This window comes from Lytechinus variegatus, chromosome 1 (genome assembly GCF_018143015.1).
Source record: "Lytechinus variegatus isolate NC3 chromosome 1, Lvar_3.0, whole genome shotgun sequence".
Taxonomy (NCBI): Eukaryota; Metazoa; Echinodermata; class Echinoidea; order Temnopleuroida; family Toxopneustidae; genus Lytechinus; species Lytechinus variegatus.
This window is the reverse complement of record NC_054740.1, coordinates 63,969,489-63,997,117: the sequence shown is the minus strand read 5'-3', so window position 1 is coordinate 63,997,117 and position 27,629 is coordinate 63,969,489. Positions and strand designations below refer to the sequence as shown.

The 27,629-nt window shown below is 36.3% G+C and overlaps 2 protein-coding genes and 1 long non-coding RNA gene across 5 annotated transcripts in view; 1 reads left to right on the top strand and 2 right to left on the bottom strand.

Moving 5' to 3' along the window:
* Nucleotides 1-1,655: 1,655 nt before the first annotated feature.
* On the bottom strand, nt 1,656-11,820 carry LOC121419708 (activator of basal transcription 1-like). 2 transcript variants are annotated; one of them, XM_041614168.1, is made up of 3 exons: nt 11,731-11,820; nt 4,717-5,010; nt 1,656-4,067 (listed from the first exon to the last, which is right to left on the bottom strand). In XM_041614168.1, exons 2-3 carry the CDS (start codon nt 4,961-4,963, stop codon nt 3,571-3,573), a joined length of 744 nt encoding a protein of 247 aa, XP_041470102.1. In that variant the 5' UTR covers nt 4,964-5,010; nt 11,731-11,820; the 3' UTR covers nt 1,656-3,570. The 2 variants fall into 2 exon arrangements, with proteins under 2 accessions (XP_041470102.1, XP_041470109.1); XM_041614175.1 differs by having other exon boundaries at nt 4,717-5,007.
* A 1,022-nt stretch (nt 11,821-12,842) lies between these two features.
* Nucleotides 12,843-19,752, top strand: LOC121419700. Its single transcript, XR_005970616.1, has 4 exons — nt 12,843-13,149; nt 14,412-14,558; nt 15,526-15,650; nt 16,998-19,752. It is a non-coding gene; the product is annotated as an uncharacterized LOC121419700 (long non-coding RNA).
* Nucleotides 19,753-23,187: 3,435 nt separating this feature from the next.
* LOC121419686 (transcription factor GATA-3-like) overlaps nt 23,188-27,629 on the bottom strand; it is a 38,569-nt gene continuing 34,127 nt past the window's right edge. For both annotated transcript variants that reach the window (XM_041614153.1, XM_041614147.1), the window contains exons 5-6: nt 27,356-27,565; nt 23,188-26,675 (exon numbers count right to left, since the gene is read on the bottom strand). In XM_041614153.1, the coding sequence (XP_041470087.1) occupies nt 26,214-26,675; nt 27,356-27,565 (672 nt within the window). In that variant the 3' untranslated portion in view covers nt 23,188-26,213. The remainder of the gene's footprint in view (nt 26,676-27,355; nt 27,566-27,629) is intronic.

Sequence of the window (27,629 nt, the reverse complement as noted above, 5' to 3'; positions counted from 1 at the left end):
ACTAATTAAGTTCATTCCAACTGGAAGTTCCAATTGGATCCAGTTGGAAACCAATTGGTTTCAACTGGTTCCAGTTGAAAACCAGTTGCCTCCAATTGGTTTCAACTGGAACCAATTGAAACCAGTTGCCTCCAATTGGATTCAACTGGTTTTAATAGGGAAATTGGAACAACTGGAACCAATTGAAACCAATAGCCAACTGGTTCCAGTTGCCCAATTGGTTTTAACTGGAACCAGTTGGCAACTGGTTTTCAATTGGAACCAGTTGTTCCAATTTCCCTATTGAAACCAGTTGGCCAACTGGTTTCAATTGGTTTTGCTCCAATTGCTTTCAACTGGATTTTGGTCCTGGGTATGGATCATGGTAATGTGTGAGAGACCAACTGGGGTCATACGCCTCCCTTACTGTAAAACATAGGCGGAAATCCCAGGGGGGGACGTGTCCCCCCCCCCAACCAAAAAAAAGTAGGGGGGGACACAATATCAAATGTCCCCCTAGTATTTTTGGTCTTTTCATGATGGAGAAAAATACATCACTTCAATAACATAAGTATTTTGGACTAAATGACCTTACATTTTAGGCTAAAACTTTTTATTTTTTTTGCTTGTCAAATTTTGTTTGGTTTAAAATGACCTTACATTTTTGGTGATAATTTTTTTTTGCTTGTCAAATTTTCCAGGCCCTGGTCCCCCCTACCTTTTGGGACAGATTTCCACCCATGCTGTAAAGGGGACCTTTTAAAGACATAAATTTATGAAACTTATGGGGTTGTTTAAGGCTAACTAGTAGGCCTACACTTTTCATGCTTTTCGGTGAGAATCGGTTTACCCTTTTTTCTTTTTTTTTTTACAGAATTTGCACCCTATGTTTTGTTAACAGTCAGAGAAATAAATGACAGTAGGCCCATCTGTACCTTTGGGGTTTTCAGCTTTTAAACAATCACATTTCAACTTTAAATTAGTCAAGTAATGCCTAATTATATTGAAAACAAAACAACATGAGATCAACTATTCCCTAAAATACCAGATATGGTCAATTTTGAAATAAGAGGATGTAATGTATTTCAATAATTTTGTTCTCTCTTACATGCAGATGTCCCGTCGTGCTTTAACAGTGCACTATAGCTTGTCACCATGCACATTACTTGTTATGATGCACATTGTTTTTTAGATGATATACCTTGATAGTGCAACCCTCCACTGTCACTGTTTTTTTATCTTGTTGGAGCCATTACATTAAGTTGTAAGATATTTGCATATGAGGTATACAGGTAATTCTACTTAAGTCAAATGTTTTGGGATCACAGATATCTCTGCAAGTTGGAGAAATTTGGCGTAGAAGAGAAATTAGTTTTTTAATAGTCCTGGTATAAAATAATTGTTTTGTTTAAGGCAAATACTTGACTTATGGAAGTTTGATTTAAGCAGAGTTACCTGTAGATACATGAATCTCCCTATCCCACTCTATTCTCTTTTTCTGTCAATTTCTCCAATTCACCTCTCTGCTACATTATTGTTTTTCTTTCTGAATATTCATTTAAAAAAAATATATGTCTTACAATGATATGTTATGAGAAAACAATAATGAAATTAATTACATAATGTATTCAATATATAAACAATAGAAACAGAACAAAAATGTTAATACTTCATAATTCTTATGTATTGTTTGAATTTGGATGACTTTAATTATTCTTTTGCTATAGGCACATTTTTGTTTATATTTTGTAGGTTACTTTATTTTTATTTTCTTACAAAGTATTCATTTATGTTACCATGTACCATGACTAACCAGAAGAGGAATATCCTGTGTCTATTAATAGGCTTACATGTATGTTCTGCACAAGACAAAAAAATCAGTCTATTTCAATCAGGACATGCTCAGCTGAGACTTCCTCTGGCTTCGCGGCATGCCTTACCTCCAGGAGGATTGAGAAAAATCAGAAAATGGTAAAAAAAAAAAACTCCTCTGAAACAGCAGATCTTTCAGTCTAATCTACCCCCACTCTGTATGCTTTCCATTTTTTCTCATACCAAATGGTCTAATACTATTTCATCTTCAAACAATTTGTCTACTAACCACTTGGTGAAATAGCAATTTAGCCCATTCAACCCATTATTTAATAAAAAAGATGAAAGTGCTCTAAGGTAAAGTGGACTTACCATGAAAAAAATGACATTTAAGGCATTAACCGGGGATTGGCTGTTTCTTTTGGTCATCTTGTCTAAACATCATACAATATGATTTTGACTTTTGAGATTTTATGAAGTCAGTAGGAGCTCCTTCTGCCAGGAAACATGCCAATGCTTCTAAAATTTGATCTGATATTTACTAGAGAACACAAACTTGAAACAAAATACTCTTCGCATACAAGCATCAAGGAAGGTACTTGATCCGATGCCCTGAAATTTCATTTACATAATTGCATAAAAAGTTAAATTGAAAACTTGATGACAACGAATGAATCATTTGAAAAGATTTAAAGACTTCATGTGAGTACACACATTTGATTTCATAGTGTTTCATAAAGCTGTACGTACGCTTTATAAATGACCGTTGATCCATTCTCAGGAGAAAAATTAACACCATTGAAAATTTGGTGCATATAATATATAAGTACCACAGGAAAGGATCACCAGTCATTCGTAAAATCATTAGTAACTAATGAACAGTTCTATGAAACACTATTTAGTAAATAAAGTCAAATGTTTGTACTCACATGAAGTCTTAAAAGCTATTCAAATGTTTGCAAAAGCAGTTCGTAAGTTAAGAGAGAATTCATGAACCACTAGTGACCCTTTCTGTGGAACCAAATCAACATTAATGAAAATCTGGTGCGTAGCATTTACTGCAAGAAAGGGTTACCAGTCATTTGATATGTCACTTGTAAGGTAACTGATGAACTACTTTATGACACACCTACTCTGTATTGAAGCGACATAATACAAGAATCTTAAATATGCTTATCTCGGGGGCTGCGGAACGATTTTGAAATTTGGGGGGGGGCTGCCCATGCAAAAATCACAATTGCTTTCGCAGCTCTTGTATGTGTTTGCGATCTTCAGTGTGCTCAGTTCACTATCAGCTTAGATTTCATGATTTAACAAAATCAGATTTATGTTAATTTACTAGATCTACAAGTATGATGGAATGGCACATTTGGTTGTGAATTTAAAGAATTCATCATCCATGGAATGGTTGTTTGCTGCGACTATTATTTAGTATACAAAGTTAAATATGACATGTAGGAGTGTACCCTGAAAATATATTCCTGAAATCCTTATAATTTTCCTCTCAATCATACAGACAAAGGAAATTACTTTTCTTGCAGAAGATAAAGCCAAATTACGGCAGCAATACCTCATTTTGAATAATACTCATGACTCCATAAAATACCAGTAATGTCAATAAGATAATAAAATCCCGAAGAAGGACTTAGTCATGAATTGGTATTAAATCTACAATAATTTACAAAGGCTAATCAGGCCTATCACCTGGCAATAGAAATGAACTTCAAAGTTTGTTCAGGTATTTATCGATGATTAATCCTTGGAACACAGAATGTCTTGTCATGACTTGTTGGTTTTCTTGAAGATCTTTCCCAAAGTGTTCTTTGAAACTTTTCCAGACTTCCTTGGCTTGGTGTCCTCAAACTCATCTTGAGTAACCCTCTGTTTATGAGCTCGAACTCTTGCTATCCACTCCTTGCCTTTCTCTCTTGTCTTCTTCTCCTGTTTCACCAACTGATCACCGAGTTCCACACTCTTCATGTAAAAGTCTGTCTCTCGTTTGACCTGGGAGATCTCGGTACGGATTCGCTGCTGACGCACCTGTCGTTCGTATTCCAGACGCTCCACTAGATGTGCCCACTGGAAGCGATGAAGATACTTCAGATTCCACAGCTCCTCATAATAGATGCTCCGTTTCCTTCCTCCAATGGGAGTGTTGTTGAATGTCAGGGCAATACTCTTTGCAATTTTTTTGTCCATGAATTCGATCCAGCCTTCGGTGAAACGCTTGCTTTTACTACCGCCTTTCTTTTTACGGGTCTTGCGGTTAAATTTGTCTGAAATGAAAATTAGAACATTTAAAAGTTTTTACATAAAAATGAGTGAAAATGTGCACAGTTTCTATTTCAGTCACTGTATTCACTGAAATCCTCAAATTGGCTGCAATGTTAATTTGTAATAAATGAAATAAAAGAAAAAAGATCAAAGACCAAGCTGGTTTGTACTCAAATTGATTTGTGAGGCGTTTTAAATTAAGCAAAACTCATGTTAAATAACTTTCTGATTTTACATCTGATTTTGGTGAAATTTTCAGAACTGACCCTGTCTGATTAAATTTCTCTAATTGAACAAGCTTGCTGTAGGGTGCAGAAGGGGGTATGATTGGTATTTGAAAATATTACCGCTTAACATTGACAAAAGGATGCACCTGACAACTTAAATAAATTGCGCTTTTAGCATGTTTACATTTTACAAATTTATTCTTTTTCCAGGCCAAATTTTCAGAGAAAACAAAGATCCTGTTGGGTAATGATCATGCCATTGCTCTGGCATCTTTGTAACTGACAGACGTATAGTTGCTCAGGAAATTACACCTTTATTGCTTGCTTACTTTTGTCAAAGTTGCAGAATAATGATTGCTCACTGCCATTAAAATCCATTGATCATGTTTAGCTCTAAAATATTGAGTTGGCTATACATCATTACCTTCAGCTTGTAAGAACACGCGCCCAATTTCACCGTATCGCGAGAAGATCTTCTTGACTCTCTGTGGCCTCATTAGAGGGGGTACTCGGCTCAGGTAGACGATCCCAGGTTTAGATGCCTTCTTTGATGAGCTATCGCCTCCAGATATTTTCAGTGGTTTATCATCTTCCTTCAAGTCTTCATCTGCACCTTCTTCAGAGATGAAGTCATCCAGCTCTGGCTCCATTCCATCTTTATCCTGCTCCATCGTGGGGGGGTGGGGATTTCACTCTTCTCTCTCTCTGATTGATGCTGCTGAAGAAAGAGTAAGAGAAACTTTTACAACTGACGGCAAGAGCCAGTGACAGAAGTATAGCTTTGTTACAATAGAACTTACCTGTTGGAAGTTTCATTACTGAAAGTAACAACATCATGCTGCCCTCTTTATGCATCTCGTAGCTTAGCTACTAATAAAGAGGACAAGATGGCGAAGTAAACATTGCTAAATTACATCCCATCTTCTAATGATAAATTTCTGGGGTTTTTTTTAATGTATATTGTTTTACAAATGTAATCAAAATCATGTCTAAAAAAATGTCAGAAATGACGTTCTTGCCCAATTACATGATTTAGGGCTAGAACTTTTACAGGGAAAGTAGTAATCTCAGGGGTGAAATTTTCAATTTTGCTGCCCGTCCTATACGCATATATGATATGGGCAAAATTCCTGGCTCCATGGAGAGTAAGCACATATTAGTAAATTATTTTTAATCTCTATAGCTCTTGGACCATCCTGGCTACCCCTCCCCTCCTCTCTGGGTAGGGAGGTGGGGTCAGGGAGGGGCTATCAATAATAAAGGGCAGTGAGGTATAAGTTTGGTGAAGTTAGCAGTCACTTATGCCATGGATGCAAATAATTTATTCCCCTAAACCCACTCAATCAATGAACAAGGTTATGATATAACCTTGTTCGGTTATTTTCCCTGTGTGGAGAAATAAGGTTGGCAATGTTTGGCTTACTTTCTCTTGGGCAATTCCACGGTTATTGAGTGACATTCAGTAGCAACATTTTTGCATTCAAACAAAGATATCACCCATATTTGAATAGTTATTTGCAAAGAAATGGTACCTGACAGTAGTTGATGAAACCCACTTTTCAAAAAATAAAATTCATTATTTTGATCCACTGAATTAATGAGATATGAATATTCATAATCATGGTTACGGAGTGATGCAAAATGGACATGCATATTTGAGGAGAAAACATATTGCTCAAACTCTGTGAATTTTGAATTGCTATCATAATTTTGATTTATTGACTGGATTCTAAGTTGTTCTGGCTTTAATATGCTACATTAAATTAAAAAATTTGTGAATTATTTCATTAATTACGACTTAAAACGTAAACCCATTCCCGGTTGCGGAGTGACGGTTACAGAGTAACATGAGAAATATCCACTCATAAAACAACATAAAATGAACTTATACTTTTAAATTTTTGTTTGAAATGATGTAAAATGATGACCTTCAAATTATCCAAAAATTTCATAAAACAAGCAATAGTTTTATGTTAAATTGAAATTAAGTAAAAAAAAACAATATATGTAGTCCCATGTATAGACTCTAAAATTTCTTGTATGGTTCCGATTCTCCTATAAGGAGAATGATTTTTTTTTACATTGTCAGATTCCATTACAACTATTCCTCATATAACTTTAGCTCTTATCAACTTGATTTTTTTTAATTCTAAATTAAAAATAGAGATTAAAAAATGACAATTTTCTTGAAATTTTACTTTCCACCATAGAGGGCCTACACAAAAATATGCCAAAAATTAAAGAATTATAAGGAAATCTTGAGTAAAATTAAAAGACTTATTGGTTGGTGGAAACAAAGAGATCTTACAATGTATGGTAAAATAAAACTTTTGAAAATGTATGCATTTTCAAAATTAAATTATGTTTCTTCACTGATGACAGTCCCAAAAGACGTTTTTAAGGAAATAGAAAAAATTTCTTTCAATTTTATTTGGGGAGGAAAAGATAGAATAAAACGCAAGGTTCTATATCAAGACTATTCTGTTGGAGGACTTAGAGCTCAAAATTTTATGGATAATGTGGATTAAACGTTAATACTAGATGGAGGGGAAAGTTTGGGTTGGAAAGCAACCTTCGAATATTTTTTTAGCTCTTTAGGTGGTCGAATCATATTTCTGTGTGATTATGATACGAGTAGAATGAATTTGAAAGGAATACCATTATTTTACATAGATATGTTGAAGGCATGGCACAAATTGGATAAGTGTAGACATTTTGGAGGGAAAAGTAATCCCATTATTTTTAATAACAAACGTATATGCCTCAATAATAAGACCATTTTTTATATTGAATTATTTCAGAAAGGTATAGTTAAGGTCTCGGGTATAGTTAAGGTCTCGGATATAATAGTTGGAGGTCAATTAAGACCAGTTTACAACTGGTATAATCTAAAATTTTCATCTGAAAACTTGCTCAAAATTCAAAAGATATTTTCAGTAATAACAGAAGAGTGGATACAAGGTGATTTTATTGAAATGGATACAGAAAACTTTGAAATTCAATTGATGATATGTGGGCATGTTCAGAAACTATGTGATATAAAATCTAGACGAATATATGACCACTTCATTGAAAATTTTCAAATTGATTATGTATTTCATGATTTTTATGGGCAATCCGATTATGATTTGGGAATGGGGGAACTGAAAGAAGTATTTCTGAGACTGAAATGTGCAATGCTATGCAATAAACACAGAGAATTTCAATACAAACAATTACAAGGGGCTGTGTACATCAAAAGGGAACTTTTTAAATTTGGTTTTGAGACAGATAATTTGTGCTCCTTTTGTAAAAAAAAAGTTGAGACTTGCCAACATTTATTTTTTCATTGTCCTGAAGTTAAGCAATTATGGGAAGAGATGAGTAAAATGAACTTGGCACTGACAATTGGAAAACAATTTTCATGGGGATATCTGGAAATACTACAAGGGTAGCTTTAATAAACTGTATTATATTCTTAATCAAGTATATTATTTTTAGTTCAAGAAAACAGGGAATATTGCCAACCGTACAGAAAGTGACACATTTGGTTAAAGAGTATAGAGATACGGAATATCAAATAGCGTTTAAAAAAGGGAAGCTGGGGATGCACTTAAGGAAATGGGAACAAATCAATGCACACCTTTCTTAATACTATGGATATATTGGTTGCTTCATGTCGTTTCTGTTTTGTGTTGTTTATTTGTTCAAATACAGATAGTTGTACCAGAGCAGGATGCATCGTGTGTGGGTGTACTTGTGTATGTAGATGGATGTGTGAGTTCCGTGAAGGGGAAGAGGGGGGGGAGCTGTGGGTGATGGTGAGTTGAAGTAAGCTTGTGTAAGTGTTTGGGGAGAGAGATGAGGGGGAGGGGGTATGGGGGTTTAGGTGAGTGTGTAGGGATGTTTTATGATAATAATCTTCCTCTAATTAACCTTTGAAATAATCTTTTATCCCTTTTAAAATTTATTTCTTTTACAATTATTATGTGCAAAAGAGATTTCTATCCTATTCAGGGAAAAGTCTTCCTTTACAAAGTTTTTTTTCTTTGTTATTTTGTCGTTTGATATGGGTTTTTTTTCCTCTGCTTTCACATTGTTATAGAAGAGAAATTTGGCAGTTTAATTTCATTTGTAATCATTTAAAAAAATATTTGTAATCTCATTGATATATTTGTTTGATTGTTTGTTTATTGATTGTATACATGTAAAGAATCTTTATTTTTATGATTATGAATTGTGATTGTAAACTTATTGATTTGAAAGAGGAAGAAAATAAAATATTATTCAAAACAAAAAAATAAAGTTGTTGGTAGCCTACACGCACGTAAATATATAAGAATACCTGGTCTCATTGAGAGTAACCTTACGTCAGTAAATGATTTTTACTCTCTAGCACTAGAAGCCGCATGGCTAAGTGTAGACCAAAAGCTTCGGTCTCTGTTATGTTGGTTGTTGAGCTGAACTCCGGCGTTGGCTTCACTCAGCTCACCACTTGTTCACTGCTACCACCCTGCCTGTGGGGAATCTACAGGTAGGACTATGGTATGCCAATGTTGTACAGGGCACACACTTTAAAAAATCATTAAAATATCACTTTTGTGACCAAAATTATTAATTTCCATACAGTTGCAATTTATTTTTCATTAGTAACTTGGGAATAATTTTTGTATTCACCAGAGCGCTCAAAAACTTGAATTTTGGGCATATTTTTGTGTACGCCCTCTATTGGTGGAAAGTAATATGGCAAGAAAATTTTCATTTTTTTATCTCTATTTTTAATTAAGAAAAAAATGATTTAAAGAATCAAATTTAAATAAGAGCCAAGTTATATGAATAATATATAGGTGTAATGGAAACCGTCAGTGTAAAAAAATCAAGCATTTGCCCCAAAGAAAAAGAGAAAATAAGCAAAACATTGCCATCCTTATTTTGCCACACATGGAGATATAACTGAGAACAAGGTTATATTATATTTATAACCATGATAACCTTGTTCATTGAATGAGTGCAGCTCACCAAATACCAATGGCCATATGTTTATCACCCATGGGTTCATATCGTCTCGCGAGCGAAGGATTATCAGTCATACGCATGCGACACACCACTACACTTCGAAAATACAGTGGGCTTTTGCCCACATAAAATATTATGTATAAATAAATATTCCACATCCTGCTATGCAGAGATGCTAACTGATAGCTCAAAAAAATCCTGAAAACCCAGGCCGGGGGTCCAGGGGCCCGCCCAGGGCCCCTGGCGGGGTCAAGGGCGAAGCCCCCTGAAGCTGGAACGTTTTCTTATTCTTTAGAGGGCTGAAATCATTAATCTACAGTAGTACATAACAAATAATTAATGACATAATAAACTTCATATCATAGGCAAGAAAGGTGCTCCAAAAAAAAAAAATCATGTAACCCGTACTCATTACGGTACGGGTTAACCTGCTGCGGGTTAATATGCTGCGGCCAATGGGTGCGACTCGGGACGGGTGTATGTAGCAGCTGGGGTGCCCTTTTTCACTCACTGTACTCATCAACAAGACAATCCTATACTATTGAAAATCCATAAATCACAATTTCTATCAAAATGATGGATAGTTCACACATATGAATTGATGAATACGCACCAGAGAACACATATTTCATGGTAGCAAATAGGTTTTCAGCTGAAATCCCGCGGCAGACAACCAATCACTCACGCAGCAGCAGGCAATTGCAGCCACACCGGGCCGTGCTTCGAGCGGTTCTACCGGGCGATCGCCCGACTGGGATAGCGCTGACACCCGTATCCCTGCAGGGTATAGGGCGGCGTTTGCAACTGCTACAATGTATTGCTCGCGCATACCGTGCAAGTACAGTACCAGCTAAACTTCATGCTGCGCACAACGCTAATAATTTTCCGTCTGCGCAAATTGGCCATCCAAAATTGAAATTGCGCTCTCCGTGACAAGATTTGGAGGGGAAATTTTTACGGATTTCACTTTGACAATCGATTTTTTTTTCCGGAATATTTTTCAGCAAAGGAAAAAATCCGGAATTCCGGAAAAATCCGGAAAATTAGCAACTCTGTGCTATGACACTTACCGAATCATTTAGATCCTTCCGTGACTTGTCCTTGAAGTTTCTTTCTAAAAATATGTATATTTTCTTGATCTTTAGTGAAGATTTTACGGAGATAGAAATCAGTCAGCGTTGATATCAATTTTCTCCTGAAGAGGGCGCGCGATTCATATTCATATCAAAGACACGACAAGGGAAAGAATAGGCACCTACACTATTTTACACGCATATCGACGCAAGGCATTACGCAAAGTCCGTGAAGTGTCCAATCTTTTCATTGTATAGACTTTGGTATACCGTATACGTATTATTGACGTTCGTCAAAGCTTGTACTGCTGGTTTCTTTCCAGGCACGTATATTATTTTCATTTTTTTTTATCAGTCATCTTTTTAAATTAATGCAAATGAGTGTTATCATCACCAAATTTTAATCATTAATTATGTTTTTTGAAGGCATTTCATTAATTGGTGCCCATAATTAGTAAATTAATCATGAGGATTGCGCATTCAAAGAATTTAGATACAGTTATAAAATTACCGAGGAGCTGAATCAAGGTTGTGAAATTATTAGCGCCACCAACGGGCTTCCTTGTATTTCCGTGGAAGAGACAAGCGAAGTCACTTTCGAGGCCGAGGTAAGCAAAATGTGCTTTTTTTATCGGATTATTATTTTATTATTATTTTTATATTCAACAAACTCTTGCTACTTACCGGCAAGAGCCCCGGTGCGTAGCGAGAAGGAGCTTCGGCAAATATTACTTCTGCAATGAAGCGATGTTTGCCGACTACTTCGAAATCCAGGGTCAAACACGGTCTATTGTACGAGGTTAGTACATACTAACCTCGTACAATGTGTGAGTGTATGTTTATGTACTTAAGATCGGATAAAACGGGGAAGTGAATTTGCGCGACAGCCCAGGTAAGTCACTGTTTTTGTTCCTTTTAACTTGATTTTTCTTAGTTTTTTGGCAATTAATGCCAAGAGGGAATATTAATTTGCATTTTAACTTTCAAAATTTTTATTCATTAATTAAAGACAAAAATTGAAGAGCCACGACGGGGGGATTTTGCATTGCAAGTCCCCTAATGGTGGCTTCGAAATAGCGAGCCATCTGTGTACGAGGAGAAATTATAAAAAATGTTAAAAAACTCCTCGAAACAGACGGCTTCCAGTTCCAGCTGTCTAGGCTAAGTGTACGTGTACACCGTACACACGCACACGCTCTATTACTACTAGTATTACTACGGCACCGGTACACGATCCAAAACGTTTGGGACTGAATAAATCACAAAAATATTGGAAAATTCATCAATACCGGCGTCAAGATGAGACAGAAAAAGTTTTTAATAAAAAAATATCCTCTATTAGTTTTATTATATTGATTACGTAAATTTACCTGAATATCAGCCCCTTTAAACTCGAGTAAAAGTTCTCAATTCGTGGCGAAAATGTGTCGCCCTGTCCTCGCTTGACTTTTAACTAAAGTTAGCCGACAGCCGGTTAATTTATTAACGTTAATGGCGATGAATTATTTTCGTATGGTTTCCGTAAAAGAGCAGATTTGAATTGAATTAATTTGAAGAGAAGTGAATATAAACTTTGGACAAAACATTGAGAAAACAATTAAAACACTGGAGTCTGGAGAGATGAAATAAGAGACGAACGATGGGGTGGGTGGGCACTGACGTACAGATGGGGGTGGCCATTTAGCTTTTTACTCAATTTTACCATAAACATGATAAACCTCATGTCTGAGGGCCCCCTCAACGTTTTGGGGGTTAGCTATTTCGCAAGTGGGTTGGCAGCACTGATCTCTCAGTGGTTGGCAGGGATGCTAAAATGCACCCCCTTCAGAAAAATTCTGGATCAGCGTCTGGGGTTGGCCTATATTATTGCGATAAAATGGTTAATAATTAATGATGCACTTCCATTATTAATAATGAAATAGAATTATAAAAAATCATAACACGAAACCCCTATCCAATTTTGTTTATAGTGCAAGACATATCTAAATGTTATTTGAGCTAATATAGGCCATGCCCCCCTTGCCCCCTCCCCCAATATATATATATATATATATATATATATATATATATATATATATATATATATATATATATATATATATATATATATATATACATATATATATATATATATATATATATATATGTATATATATATATATATGTATATATATATATATATATATATATATATATATATATATATATATATATATATATATATATATATATATAGTCTTGTATTTTAATGTTAATTTAGATTCGCATCGTGTCACAAACGGAATTGAGAATGACCCGTTATGGGGTCCACCTCGCACCATATATATTGACACCCATATCATCTTTTTAATGTTCCTTTCGGTTCAGTATATCATAGATTTAATTTAAAATATGTTTCTTATTTAAAAACGTGATTAAATGTCCAGTTTTCAGATAGGTAAACCAAAAATTTTCAGCTCGTGCTTCGTGATCGCATTATTTCGTCACCGTTTTTACGAACCGGCCTGGGAGCCAAAATCGATGAAAAAATATAAAATGACTTTTTTCAGTATTTCGACTCAATAGTCAAATATCTTTTATTTCACAAATTTGTAGGTCTTAAAACCATTTCGTTACGTCATTTTTGACGTCATGAGACGCTCTGGGTTCATGAGAATGGACGAATGCCGTTTTTACGAACCGGCTTGATACGCGCGCCGCAGCTAGCTCGCCGACTCGCATCGTCTGTTTGCTGAAACTTCGTTTTTACGATCTGGCCTGAGGCGTCAGCTTGTTCAAACTTGCATCAGGTAAGTTGTTTATTTTTCTTATTTAAAAAGGAAACATTTGGAGAAAAATAGCTGGTAGTTATCTTTTAATACTTGTGATCAAAATCAAACAATTTTCTGTTTAAAAATCATCAAAATAAGACGAAAATTAAACCACTTAAATAACTGACATTAAGTTTTTTTATAGTCCAGCCCCATGCGTACTAATCTGTGTTACTATTAAGCAGTAACGGTAGAATATGTGTCTACAGAGCTAGGCCTAGATCTACTTAGTCAGGAGACTTCTAAAGAGTAAGCCCATGTTAGTGAATGATTTTTACTCTTTAGAAGTCTCCTGACTAAGTAAGATCTACTTGCTGTTAGAATTATGCTGATCTAGACTCGATAGACGTTGACCTCTAGTCAGGGCTGCCAACATCGGATAAATACTAAAATAGTTTAGAGTGAGACTCCCATAGGCCAATGATATATTTTGGGGTCAAAATGAGTGAGATCAATAGAAACACATGCAAATGAACTAAATTTGAGAGTGAGAAAAGACCAAAATGAGCATGATGAGTGAGTCTCACTCTAAATGAGTGAGAGTTTGCAGCCCTGGAACAGGAGATCCTGCGTCCAGAACTGAACCTTATGTAACCTTATGTAGGCCTATGTATTATTAACTGGCAATGATTCACACTAGATCTAGGCTACTCCACTCTGTAGGATAATAAATTCTAGGGAACATTGCCAGAAAAAAAGCTGGCAGTGGTAGTAGATCTACATGTAGATTCTCAAACTTTAAGTTAAATCTAACAGTTAACATGGTTAAGTTAGACCTATTCACACTCAAGCACCGAGATATTTCATCAAAATTTTCACTTTAGATATAATTTGTGATAGATCTATCTAGACAGTCTAGACATTAACTAGATCTAATTTCACTCAAAAAAGTGCAGAACTAAAAAGAGAGAAAAAATTAAAGTCACTAGTCGTAGATTTAGAGATCTAAGTTAGACAGCTTACCCCGCCACAAGCTGTGTCGCCACTCGCCAACACAGTGTGTTACCGCGGGTGAATTCATCGACCCGTTCATGTGCTATTGTCACCTATGAGGTCCGTACATGTATATTCGGACCCCATTGGTACTTGGAGTGGGATAGTAGGCCTAAAGTTGTGCCTAACTGTCATTATTAGTCTAATGTGAGATCTACAGACTAAAGTTAGATAGCAAAGGAATAAATATATCTTCTAAATGCTAAGAGTTTAGGCCTAAATGCTTATAAATACTCTTTGTATTTCAGCTGGAAACTGTTGCTTTCAGGTAGACCAATGGGTGTCTCATCAAACCATACCTTCGACAGTTAATTCGCCATTCATTGTTTGGTGATTTCCAGAGCTGTTGCCTGATTTTAAGAGTGAACAGATTCTTACCTCTTCAAACGCATCTGGTGAGTATTTCATCAACAAAGATTTGGCTATTGTCTTTACTTCCACATCAATATGGGAGAATTGACATTGTACAATGTCCAAATTACACTTGGGGGAGGGGGGGGGGTAGGGGGTTTGAAAGGAAAATAATGTAAATTTCCTTTTGGAATAGAATTCAAACTCTCACTCGAAGAAATAACAGACTTGTTTTTGAACATTTTTTGTATGTTTATCTGTGATAATGCTTAGCACCTTTTTCCTTAGCCCTGTTCAGTTTCACACTGCATTGCTTAGCACTACAATAATCAGGCTAAACCTGCTTTTTAGCAGGGCTAGATAGTACAATATTCTTTACCATGCTAGCCTTCTTTCATAAAATGCAGTGGGAAACCAAAGTGGGCTAAGCTTAACCCCGGGGAATTGGTGGTGCTAAGGCCCCTCTTAGCCCCACCAATCTCCTCGTTTTTTTTTGTAGTATGCTATATAAAAAACATGTTTCTCTATCCGCTTTATAGTAGAGAGAAATATGTATAAAAATATAAACAAAAATAAGCCTGTTTAAGGCATGACTTATAAATTGATCATGCAAAGAAAAACCTTTGCCAGTTAGTTATCAATACTATATGGGAATAACAGTTCCTCTGATTACAAAATAAGTCCTCGTTCTTTGTAAAAGTAATCAATTGTATCCATTGTCGCACTGAAATCAAACAGCACCAATACCACTTCTGAGCTTTAGCATGAGCTGCCTTCCAGCACTCAGTGTATTCCTGCCGGGTACCCATTCGCCTCACCTGGATTGAGTGCAGCACAATGTGGGTTAATTTCTTGCTAAAGAAAAACATGCAATGGCTGGGATTCAAACCCATGACCTTCTGGTTGAGAGACGAGAGTCCGAATCACTACACCCCCAATGTTCCATGACTAAGTAATATTAGAAAGTTGCTGAAAAGTTGTCAAATTTTTTTTTTTCATATTTCTTTTCAGTGGTGGACTGTTACTTTCTATTCCAATTGTTCATTCTACTGGGGACGAGATGCTCAGTGTCTGACTGTCTGGTGAAGGGCTACTACTGAAATTCCATAAATTGAAGCATTCCAGGAGTGAAAGATGTAAGTGATTTTATTTTGTACTCATTTGTGTTGATCAAGATTTTCTAAATTTGAGAACCATTAAACTAATCTTCACCAGAAGGATGTTGGCCGATTGGATGAAATCTGAACTGCTGTACTTTGGCAAAAGGAAGCAAGTTACAAAAGTATTATTTGTTGGAAATGAGCAACGTGTGTTGGTCATTTACATGGGCATCCATGCAATTTAACAGCATATTTTCTTCAATATCTTTCCATAGAACAATCATTTCTTCCCCAAATTTTGCCTGAATGTGCAGCATACAAAGGGTGTTTCAGAAACAACAATAACTCAAATTTGACTGCTGTGTCACTTACTTCCTTTTGCCAAAGTTGGGCAGTGTAGTTTTCATAAGAAGTGGTAAGTACATGTATGTAGGTCATCCTGGAACACATGAAGATGGAAGAAGTGAAAGATTTAAAAGAGGGTCTTTTAGAACATCACACTGTATAGGGGAATAATGGCGGATTCTGAACAAATGTCTGTGGTGCATAATCAAGCTCTATTAAGTGTGAATAGCCCAGGCCAGCCCGAGGAATCATTCATGCAAGTATTGATATTAAGTTTGAAGTTGTAGTCACATATTGCAAAAATGAATCTTTGAAATGTTTTGTATTGACCTCAATTATCAAATGATGACAAAGGAATGAAGAATGATGGACGGAAGGTTTGGAATGGTTATATTTACCTTATTTTTTGATATAGAAATGTTAGTCTCCACACTTTATATACCGAATGTATATTAAGTTCCCCCTTCCCCCAAAAAAGTGGCTTTCATTAATGTTTATATATAGGTCTAAGTACCTTTTGATAATAGAACATATCTATCTCTATTTGATTATCAGTAAAAATTTACAAACTTGATTTGTCAAGCTGTTCAGCTTATAAGGCAAAAAGAACAGTAAGTAGTAAAATAGAATTTAAAAAATTATTCATAATTATATTCAATTGTCAATTTATCAATATTGGCAACTTTGCTTGCATCCAAATTGAGCAAAACAAGTATTCTCCATTTTCATTACTATGCAAAATGGCGTAAATTAAATGCTGCAGAAATGGAAACCCCAAGCTCTCCCAAGGAAAGTACACAGACTTAATGACCCTCTGCATTGGTGAAACAGCAGTCATTGCTCATCCTGAATATCAGGCCTTCTATCGTATGCTGCCACAATAAGCACCTCAACTTGCTTAATGAGTTATGATTTTTAATGTAACTTTGAAATAATATATGTGTAGATAATGTTTTAATGACACATTGCACTGTATTGCTCTAAACAAGTAAATTCAATAATCTTTTGTTTCTTTTTTTTTTGCTTACTCAATTGCAGGTTTCAGAGATTTTTGGAGACTCCACTTTTGAAGATGAAGGAAAATCACGATCTCTTCTGATAAAGGTATACATTTCTTGTGGTTTGACTGAACTTGTTTTCCTTTGGGATATTGATAGAGAGATCTCAAGACAGTAAACATCAGTCTTCACAATAACTCTGATATTGTATTTACTGTCAAGAGCATGTGATAACTACTCTTGTTGCTTCAGAGACCAAAGCTCAAAACACAATATATCAGTTCTTATTTGGACTGGTATATTGTATTGTCTGTAAAGAGCACGTGATATGGTCTAAAATGTTTTCATGGCAGAGAAGGACAGTTAGGTAGACCAAAGCTCAAAACAGAATACATGTATAACAGATTAACTGTGAATTTCTGTCAAGGGCAATTGGTAAATTCTTGTTGCATTTAGAGACCAAGAAGGACACTTTAGGTAGACCAAAGCTCAAAACAGAATACATGTATAACAGATTGCCTGTGAGATGGTATTTTCTGTCAAGGGCAATTGGTAAATTCTTTTTGCATTTAGACACCAAGAAGGACACTTTAGGTAGACCAAAGCTCAAAACAATACATGTACAACAGATTAACTGTGAGATTGTATTTTCTGTCAAGACTGTAAGAAGTATTTTTTTGTCCAGAGCAAGTGTACAAATTTGTTAAATTTAGCAAATATGAAAGACTCCGATATTTAAACAATAGCTTAGATCAGAATACATATGTTGTTAGAAAGACTGTCAAAATGCAGTTTGCTTGAAGTGTGGGTTTTTGTTTTAACCTAATATGATGAAATAGCTACTTGATTTCCTAAACTGGTTTATGTTCTCATTTAGGAATAAATGTCACAATTGCATATGTGTGTTGGGAAAAAATTCATGCAAATATTTTTATCGCATGTTTCTTTTCACAACAAATTTTGAAACTCAGGTTATGAAATAAGTGTCATTTTTACAATTAAAGTTTTGCAGACACAACTTGCTACAGATCTGATTTTTCTTGTCATATTTTATTTGCAATCAAATCCACTGCAGTACAATTAACAGTCTTGATGTTGCTTGATTTTATTTATGGTGCTTTGAACAGATCGTAATATATTCATGCTTGAAATTCTATATATTATCCTCTGCCATGTACTTGCCAAATAGTATAATGACTACTCACGATCCGTCTTTCAAGACTAGTTTGCAATTCATGAAATATTTTCATTTGTTTTTATTTGTTAAACTCTGAGATTATCTATTATTGTTTTGTATTTAAAAAAAAGTGTTGTTTGTTAGAAATGAGATTATGACCCTTTGGGTTTCATGTATTAATGGTCAGTTTAAATTTAAATTGGTGTACACGTCTGAAAGATTCTAAACTGGTTATTAAAAAGACATTTTTTCAATATGGAACCACTTTGGAACTTGATTTGAAAACAAAATAGAATAATGGGCATGCAAATCTTTCTGCTAAACTTATAATTTTGAACAGACACTGTAACATTACAACACACACAAAAGAAAATGGCAGTAAGAGGCAAGAGATTTTTTAGATTACACAGAACATGGTGAGAACATTCTAGGACACCATCATGCATTTGTGTATTATGTACAATTTACTGTACATAGTGTGATCAATTTACTGTACATAGTGATGCATGGAGTTTGATTTATTTTTAAAAATGGTTAATGTTTTAAAATTAGTGTTTAATGTTTAAAAATGTTCAACTGGAAGCTTAGTAATAATATGTGTTCATAAAATGGTTTATCTTTCACCTTCTTAAGTGAGTTTACAAAATAAATGGAAATGATTGTTGCCATTTTTGTATTTGAATAATCAAACCTGCAGTCGATTATTAAGATATTCATTAAACAGAAGAGAATAAACTTTTATCCAGGTAAGAGAAATAAAATCATAAATGTTTATACTGTATGCAAATAATAAAAGTGCATTTTGATAATATAGACTTATAAAACAAATTTATTGAAAAACAGGTTTTCAAATGCAGTACGCTGTCATACGTTGTACATTCAAATATGTACACAGATATATCCTTGTGTCAATGGCAATGAGGGTGATAATGTGGGGTGTTTTTCTTTGTTAGGCAGGGGCATTTTTAATCTAATTGATAAGATGTGTGTTTTATGTTTATATGAAGTGCTTCTTTTAATTTTCTTATAAGAATCTCAGTTATAAAACTTAACCAAATTGGTGTAATTTCCTGAAGTACATTTAATGTAAAGTTGGTATATAGGAGACTGATGAATTAGTTAATGTTAAAGAAAATGAAGATGTACTTTTATATGTCTCATTGTGGATGTTGACATGGTTTTTGTAAATGCAGGTATATTATCTACATGTATATGAATTTTTAATGAGTATTTTCATTGTGTATCCTTTCTAACATTTGATATAATTGAAACAAATTTCTATGATCTTGTGTTGTCTATGTTTGGAATTTCAATTAAAGGTGTATTTTCATCTTTTATTCAAAGGTTTTAGAATTTACTTGAATTTTCCTAATAGTAAATTTAGAAAGAAAAAAAAGGATAGTTTAGTTGTTATGCATCACCAAAAGAGAGGGTGAATGAAATGGAGAGGGACACAGCAGTCAGGAAAAAGAGAGGGGATGATTATGAATAAGGTGATAAAGAGAGGGAAAATGAACAGGTAGAGGGGTTGAGGAGGTAAAGAGGGGGCTATGAAGAGGAAGAGAGTTGTCCTGAAACAAAGGTTGACAGATGGATCAAGGGATATCAGGAAAAGAGGGTGAGGGATAGGAAAAGACTGGGGTTATACAGGAGAAGAGGAGGGGAGCAGAAAACACAGGAATTGGGATGGGGAGTGATTGACCGTCGGGACAGAAAAGGAAAGACTGGAATGAGAAAAAAGAGGGGTGATAGAAATGATTCATGAGAGAATGGAAGAGAAGGATGTGAATAGGTGAGGAGAAAAGGGAGAAAACATCTACAGAGTCGAGAAAGGGGCATCTAAGTAAAGAGAGAAGAGCTACTGTCATGACTGTAGGGAATAAACAAACTTTGGGAGAAATTAGCGGGGGGGGTAGAGTTCTGAATTGAAATTAAGTTGAGATATAGGATATGCAGATGGAAGGCAGAGCACAAAGGAAACGTGTATATAATGCAGAATATGGAAAGGGTGATGGACATTTTGTCCAGGAATGGAACCATTGGCGGTGAAACGACATTTGCTCCTGCGACAATTGCTCCGGGTTTTATTTAGTCTAAGATATAGGGTTAGGGTAGCAATAGGGTTTTATGTTAGATTTAGGGTTAGGTTTATGATAGGGTATAGTGTTAAATCCAGGGTTGAAGTTAGTTATTCGATTAGTGTGTGGAATTTATAGCGGAACAATGTCGCCGGAGCAAATGTCATGGAACCATTTGGTGTACTATTTCAATCCAATTCATATTGGGAATTAAATACAAACAAAACCAGCCCCGGTTATTGGACAATATAGTTCATTTTGTGACAATCACCTGGAATGTATCATCTTCTAGTTAATACCCATCATAGTTGATAATGTACCATAATTATCTCAATTTTATTGTTGCCAATAAGGTTATATTGTACAATAACCGGGCTGGTTTTGTTTGTATTTAATTCCCAATATGAATTGGATTGAAATAGTACACCGAATAGCCGCAAAAATGAGAAGTAGGTCTAATATTAATTTTGGAAAGGGTATTCAAAGCAACGCTTGGCGCGCGCTGCAATCTTTATTACACAAGCATATGACGAGCGCGTACGGTGCGTCGAGCGCGCATCATCCAGGCCGGTTCGTAAAAACGACATTTGTCACATTGCACTGTGAAGACGCGGCTCCGCACTGTGCGAAGCCAGTTCGTGGTAACGGGCTTCAGTGGGGATTTCAACTTTATCGTTTTTACGAACGGGCTTGGACGAATGAGGCATTATTATTCATTAACAAATGGGTTATATCGATACAAAATCATATCACATGAATTCTTTGATAGTGTTCTTTCCTGAAATCCAAAATTAACAGATATTATTTACTTTTACCCGATGAAAATAGCGAAGAAACAAAGTATAAACTTTAAACGCATTTATCTCGAAACTCATTCTATCCGCAAAATGGGCCTCCAGGCCGGTTCGTAAAAACGGTGTCGATTTATTTAAAGGTAGATACCCATTCTTTTCATGATTACAAAAAGTAATTACAATGACCCATTTTTAGGTCTAAATATCAAACTTTCAGCTCGCGCTTCGCGCTCGTAATAATTGTTTATTGAAACACAAACATGCATCTTGTTCATTGAAAACGTGCTTAAACTGTAGTTTTTCAAAAGATCGTAACATCTCAAATTTCAACTCGCGCAAGTTTTCTATCTTGTTCTCAGTTACAGAAAAAGCTTGGAATCCCCCCCCCCCCGGCATCGAATTGGTGTTGAACTTCGAGGGGGTGTCAAATCGACCCCAAAATCGAGGGGCGCCAAATTGGTTTGAAAATTATAGGGAGAGCTGTTGTTGTTGTTATTTTGAATAGGCAAACTAGTCAGTTTTGACTATTGTTGCCTTATAAATATGCTTTTCTTTTTTTCCAAAATATGATAATTTCTTTGTTCAAATTATGTCAGCTCGAAATGTAAAGGAAAGAAAGGAAAGAAAAGTTCTCAGGAAATTGTGCAAGACCATCTCTCCTGCCAAATTGACATCAGACTTAAGCGTTAAGGGCCAAAATTATCTTAAACTTAGAGGCGCTTTATATATTCTTTCATAGGCCTTAGCGTCTATCCTCTTAGTACATTATTTCTCCCCATTAAGTTTGTTCTTTTTAAATATTTTTGGTTTGTTTGTTTGTTCTTTCTTCATGCACTTCATGAAGGTTCTGGACTTGTTTCTGGTAAAGCAAGCGAAGATGGATCTACCAAGAGAGTCGGCAAATGCTGGTTGAGGAATTCTGTTAAGCGATAGCATTGTCTGAGGATGGTTAAGCCCAGGAAATTAAGCTCTCCATGGCCTCTTCAATTTTGGCTCATTACACCACTAACCCCTCCCCTCCCCCTAACACACACACACACTCTCTCTCTCTCCATTATACTATACCCCATCAGATTCCCCTTCCTGGTGAGCATAATTGTCTGCTTACTGTTGCTACCCCCCCCCCCCCCTCTCTAGATCTCTCCCTCTCTAGATCTCTCTCTCAAACCCCATAGATACCCACCCCACCACACACCCTCACCCATATAAACACTCCCCATTTTCCTATACCCCATCCCCTTCCTGGTGAGCATAATTGTCCGCTTGCTGTTGCTACCCCCCCCCCCCCTCTCTCTCTCTCTCAAACCCCACAGATACCCACACACACACCCTCACACACACACACACACACAAACACTCCCCATTTTCCTATACCACATCTCCTTCATGGTAAGCATGTCGTCCGCTTATCTGCTGCTACCCCCCCCCCATCTCTCTCTCAAACACACGCACACCCAGTCACCCACGCACACTCCCCATTACTATACACCTTCTTGTTAAGCATGTCGTCTGCTTATCTGCTGCTACCCCCCTCCAACCCCTCACCTCCCTCTCTCTCGTTCTCTCTCTCTCCCTCTCCCTCTCTCAAACACACGCACACATACTCCACTCACACCTTCCTGGGGAGCAAACCCCACAGATACCCACACACACACCCTCACACACACACACACACAAACACTCCCCATTTTCCTATACCACATCTCCTTCATGGTAAGCATGTCGTCCGCTTATCTGCTGCTACCCCCCCCCCCCATCTCTCTCTCAAACACACGCACACCCAGTCACCCACGCACACTCCCCATTACTATACACCTTCTTGTTAAGCATGTCGTCTGCTTATCTGCTGCTACCCCCTCCAACCCCTCACCTCCCTCTCTCTCGTTCTCTCTCTCTCCCTCTCCCTCTCTCAAACACACGCACACATACTCCACTCACACCTTCCTGGGGAGCATTTCATCTACATTTTCATCCGACAAGTAACTGTCCAGTCTGATAATTACTTTCCTTGATTTTGATTGGCTGAGAAGCACTGTTTCTATGGTAACTGTCGAATGAAATACGACTTGTCTCATAAAGATATAGATTTGGGGAGCAATGTTAATACCATTCACCCATTCATCAAATGTCAAAAATCCAAAAACAGAACAAGCGTAAAATTTGCACTAACCTTTAAATCGATTAAGATTTCTTATGGTTCATGTAATTTATTCTTCTCAAATGATACATCGATTAATAAATAACATCAAGATAATTATCTCTTCACACTAAACGGAATAACAATCAAGTACTTTACATATTTCTGGTTCTATTCATATATAGTACACACAAAGTGATGATCACTAGTCTTTGGTTTTCATATGGACTTTTTCAATAATATACACTAGCAAGATCGCCACAATATAAAATGCATATACAATAGAGGGCCTTTAAATAAAACCATTCAAATGTTCATCCTGGCGGCCTGCATTAATCTTTTACTAATTGAGTGATAAATGTTTTGTGTAAATTTTTAATATATTCTCGTTTTTACTAATTGAGTACAAATATACATTTTTCAAAAAGTGTGCGATAAAATGATTTTTTTTCATCACGTTCATCTCATTTTTTTTTATTATCTCGGGCATTGGAGCATTTAACAATAACTTAATACAATGTGAAGATATCCCAAATTTCTTTTAAATGAAATGATTGTCACTTTCAAGCATGCGTAATAACTGAAAAAATATATAATTTGATAGGTATGTATAATCATTGTTTATCATTTACCACACGTAATTGCCTATATGATTTTAGGAGCCATCTACAAACTACTTCTAAAATATTCACTTGGGAATCTACAAATGAAGAAAAAAAACATATCTTAGAGGACAAAGACGTATCCTTATTGGGGGAATAACATTTACCAACACACATTGAGGTTACAGGAACAATATTCATCATGTGACGTCATATCAAAACTATTTACAAGATGTTACCATCACTCAATAACATACAGTGGTAAAATGAGGGAGACGAAAACTTGATTATTACATAATATCAAATGCCAGTTTCTTAAAGAATACAACGAAAATGTGGAAAGAAGAAAGTCAGAAGCTATCGAGAGCAAATAAGGTGGCAAAAACTACTCGCTCGTTCAAAAGAAAGTGACAGTTATATATAGGATTATTATAAGAAAATAACCAAAAAAGAACCCTAAGGAATGATTAATTATGATAGGTCTGATGATTAAAAAAAATCGACATCAAACAGAATTTTTTTTTACTTTTATGTTTGATGGTCAACTTCTTTAAAATTGCGGTAATCCTAGACTCTTTGCAAGTAAACTGGCTCCATGGAAGACCAGCAGCTATGCAATATTGCAGCAGAATATGGACTACCAGCCGTATAATTCATTTTCTTCCGTTCTTCCTTTTATTACTGTATTTCAACCTTGACCTTAATATCATTTTATGTTATGTGTATTTGTATGTATCATGTACTTTGTATTTGTTATTTTATATACGGAAATAAAACAAACAAATGACGAATTTTATCTGAACGTCTCATTCAATAAACATACCAAGCAAGATCGTTTGACATGATGAACCAATAGACGGACGGCTATAACTGATCATTTCGCCCGCACTTGCTGTCAACTGCTAATTATAGGCAAGTATTTATTCATATAATTTTGGCAAAAGTGGATATTCTGGCAATGTAATTATAAGTCACCTGGCAAGATTAATGTTAAGTTACAACTTATCTTTTATTGTCATCTTCTTCGCAAATTGATGCCTTGTATGCCACGTGTGATAAAAACTGTATTATACATGTATAGTTATTTTTACAATGTTATGATTCATAAGCTAGCACGTAAATAATGAAGATCTTCTAATATTCTACTCTTCAAAAGCGATATGTATTCTGTGACATCAAAGAGTACAACCATTTCTCGGAGAGAGAATATCCAATAAAATTACTTACAGAAATCTATTTTACAAATATGGCAACAATACTCAATGATGCCATTTAGATACAGGTGATCCGGTAGATCTTAATAGCTTAAGTGAATTATTATTTATCACTTTTAAAGAAAAAAAAACGTCTATATACGTATATTTATTAAGCAGTTAAACATTACGCCATCAACATAGTTCACTTCAACTAGAGAGGTGATAGCACTATGGGTGCTAAATATAGCACTCACAGTGTCAATCGGAGAACCACACCGACACGTGTTAATATGACACCGACCCAGTGTGAATAAGACTCCCTGGCATGCTGTGTGAGATTACTTCACTGTATCAAAAGTGTAAACCATTTCTTTCCATCATCAAGTAGGCTGCGAGAAAATAATTGTTCTTGTTTAAGTTCAAATAAAAAAAAAGAAAACGGGAGCTGATCCCCTAGACTTTTTAAATGTGTTACTGATGATGTTATTAATGAATGTACAATGGTTGGCGTTGTAATATATATCCTTATATATCCAACACCAAATTCATCAAAGTGTTCGTCTGTCATTCTCATCATCATCATCATCATCATCAATGAACAAGAATTGAAATGACCAGCGATGCTGCTTATTCATTGCAGCTATTGAATATTGTCACACTGACGAAAATAATATGTTGTCACTCATAGATCATCTTTCATCACACGAGTTCCGAAAAAAGGTAACATTTGTTGCATGGTCACAGCTTAACTATCAAGGCTATAGGTGCTTAAGTGACTGAGACAGGTGAGCAAGCCAAGTACGAATTCAAGAAGTACTTGCCAACTTGGTGACTACGGTGTTGTCCTGGTGTTTCGAAATACTTGAAACCTTGCGAGAAATCGGAAGAGATCGCCGTTGTGGGTCTCGTTGTGGTAACAAGGCAATCACTTTCAATCTCGATCATTCTTGTCTCTGTCAAGTTTGTCACATGATTCGAACCTTGCAAGAATCTCTTTTTCAAGTTCTAGTGATCAATGTCAAGCAATCAGTATTCATCCTTGCTGTATGATTCTGACAGGCAACTTTCTCAATATTTTGCTGGAAGGAATATCCGCAATCATCTATGAGTTTCATTGACGCTTTGTGGATAATGAAATTATTATATACAATGATATAACAATCTTTAGAATCGCCGCATACATGAAATCTGGCGAGGAGGTAAAGCGAAGTCAAAATGATGATGATTTTTCTTTCTTTACACGATATTGCAGGGTATACAGATTGATACATCTCATTCCGATTCTGCTTTGCTAACGGAGACCGGTACTGCAACGGCGGACGGCGGAGAAGGGTTGACACCGCTGAACAACACATGGTGAGGGGATGTTGAATCATTACCGGGCATCTCCCCGGGACTTCCGGCGTGGTGGGTCACGGCGCCACCATTAGTATTGGCGCTGAGGTTTAGAGGGTTGATGGCGGAGTTGACGGGTCCGTTGTGCAGGAGGATGGTTTGTCCGGGTTGGTGGGTGAGGTGCAGGGTCTGCTCGCTGTTGCTACCGAGACCGTGGGAGAGATGTGTCGGTGGGGCTCCAAGATGAGCAGCGTAGGAGCCAGGGTGGTGGTGCGGGTGATGGAGGGATTGGGCTGTTGAGATGGGCCCGCTGTGGTGTACCAATCCAGGGATGTAGGACGTCACAGGGTTGCTGATCGCTGGAGGAGGGGATAGGCCAACACGGTACTGAGGTTCCACCTTAAACAGAAAGTTTACAAAAAGATCTTTTAAAGATGAAGCAGTATAAAGATCAACAAATCAAATTGCAACAAGAGGGAAGTGCTTTTTAAAAGAAGTAAACCAGCAATCAAGAGCACATTTTGTAATCAATTGCAATATTGCTTTTGGACCCAGAATTGACCTGCAATAACTGAAAGTCAATTGCAACACCCCAGTAGTCTGTTTCATCTGCAATCAGCCAATCAAAATAATCCAAAGAAAATAGTCAGGGGATCACAGCTCCTACTATGGTAAGATTTAATGTCGGATAAAGCAGGACTTGTCAGATATTTTCAGTTACCGTAAGAACTGCGCCTCTCAACCAATCAAGGAAAGTTGTCAGATCTGTCCACTTGCCGACCTAAGGAGCGTATCATGAAAGGACTTGTCAGATATTTTTTATCCTGTTTTACCCGACAGTTACCATAGGAACCGTGCTCAGCCAATCATATTCAAGGATTTTTTGGGGGTCAGATTTGACAACCTGTCAACCTTGGTAGCGTTTCATGAAAGGACTTTATTCGACAAGTTCTGTTTTATCCGACAGGAATTTTGCATCTCTGCCAATCAAAGACAAGGAGAGTTGTCAGATCTGACACCTTGTCGACCTGACAACTTATTGGACGACAAACACCTGCCCGCGTCGTGGAGTTACTTACTTTGATCGGGTGACTGGTGTATGGAGTGGAAGTAGGCAGTGGTGAGGATTGCTTGCCGGTGGGTGACGATGCCTTGATGTTAACATCGTTTGGTGATGACTGCCCGCCTCCGTTGCGTGCATTGTTCTGTTGGCTTCCTTTGTTAGGGTTCTTTGGCTTCCTCTTTCGTGTCTGAATACCATCCTTTTTCATCGCTAGAGGGCGGTTTACCTACAGATGAAATAGTAGTAATAACAACAACAATTACAATTATGATAATGATAATAATAATAAT

Bases quoted from the DNA above. Each gene is read 5' to 3' on its own strand.
- LOC121419708 (XM_041614168.1), bottom strand. From the start codon at position 4,963: ATGGAGCAGGATAAAGATGGAATGGAGCCAGAGCTGGATGACTTCATC. The intron at 4,068-4,716 runs GTAATGATGTAT...TTTTCATTTCAG, and splicing joins CGTGTTCTTACAAGCTGAAG to ACAAATTTAACCGCAAGACC.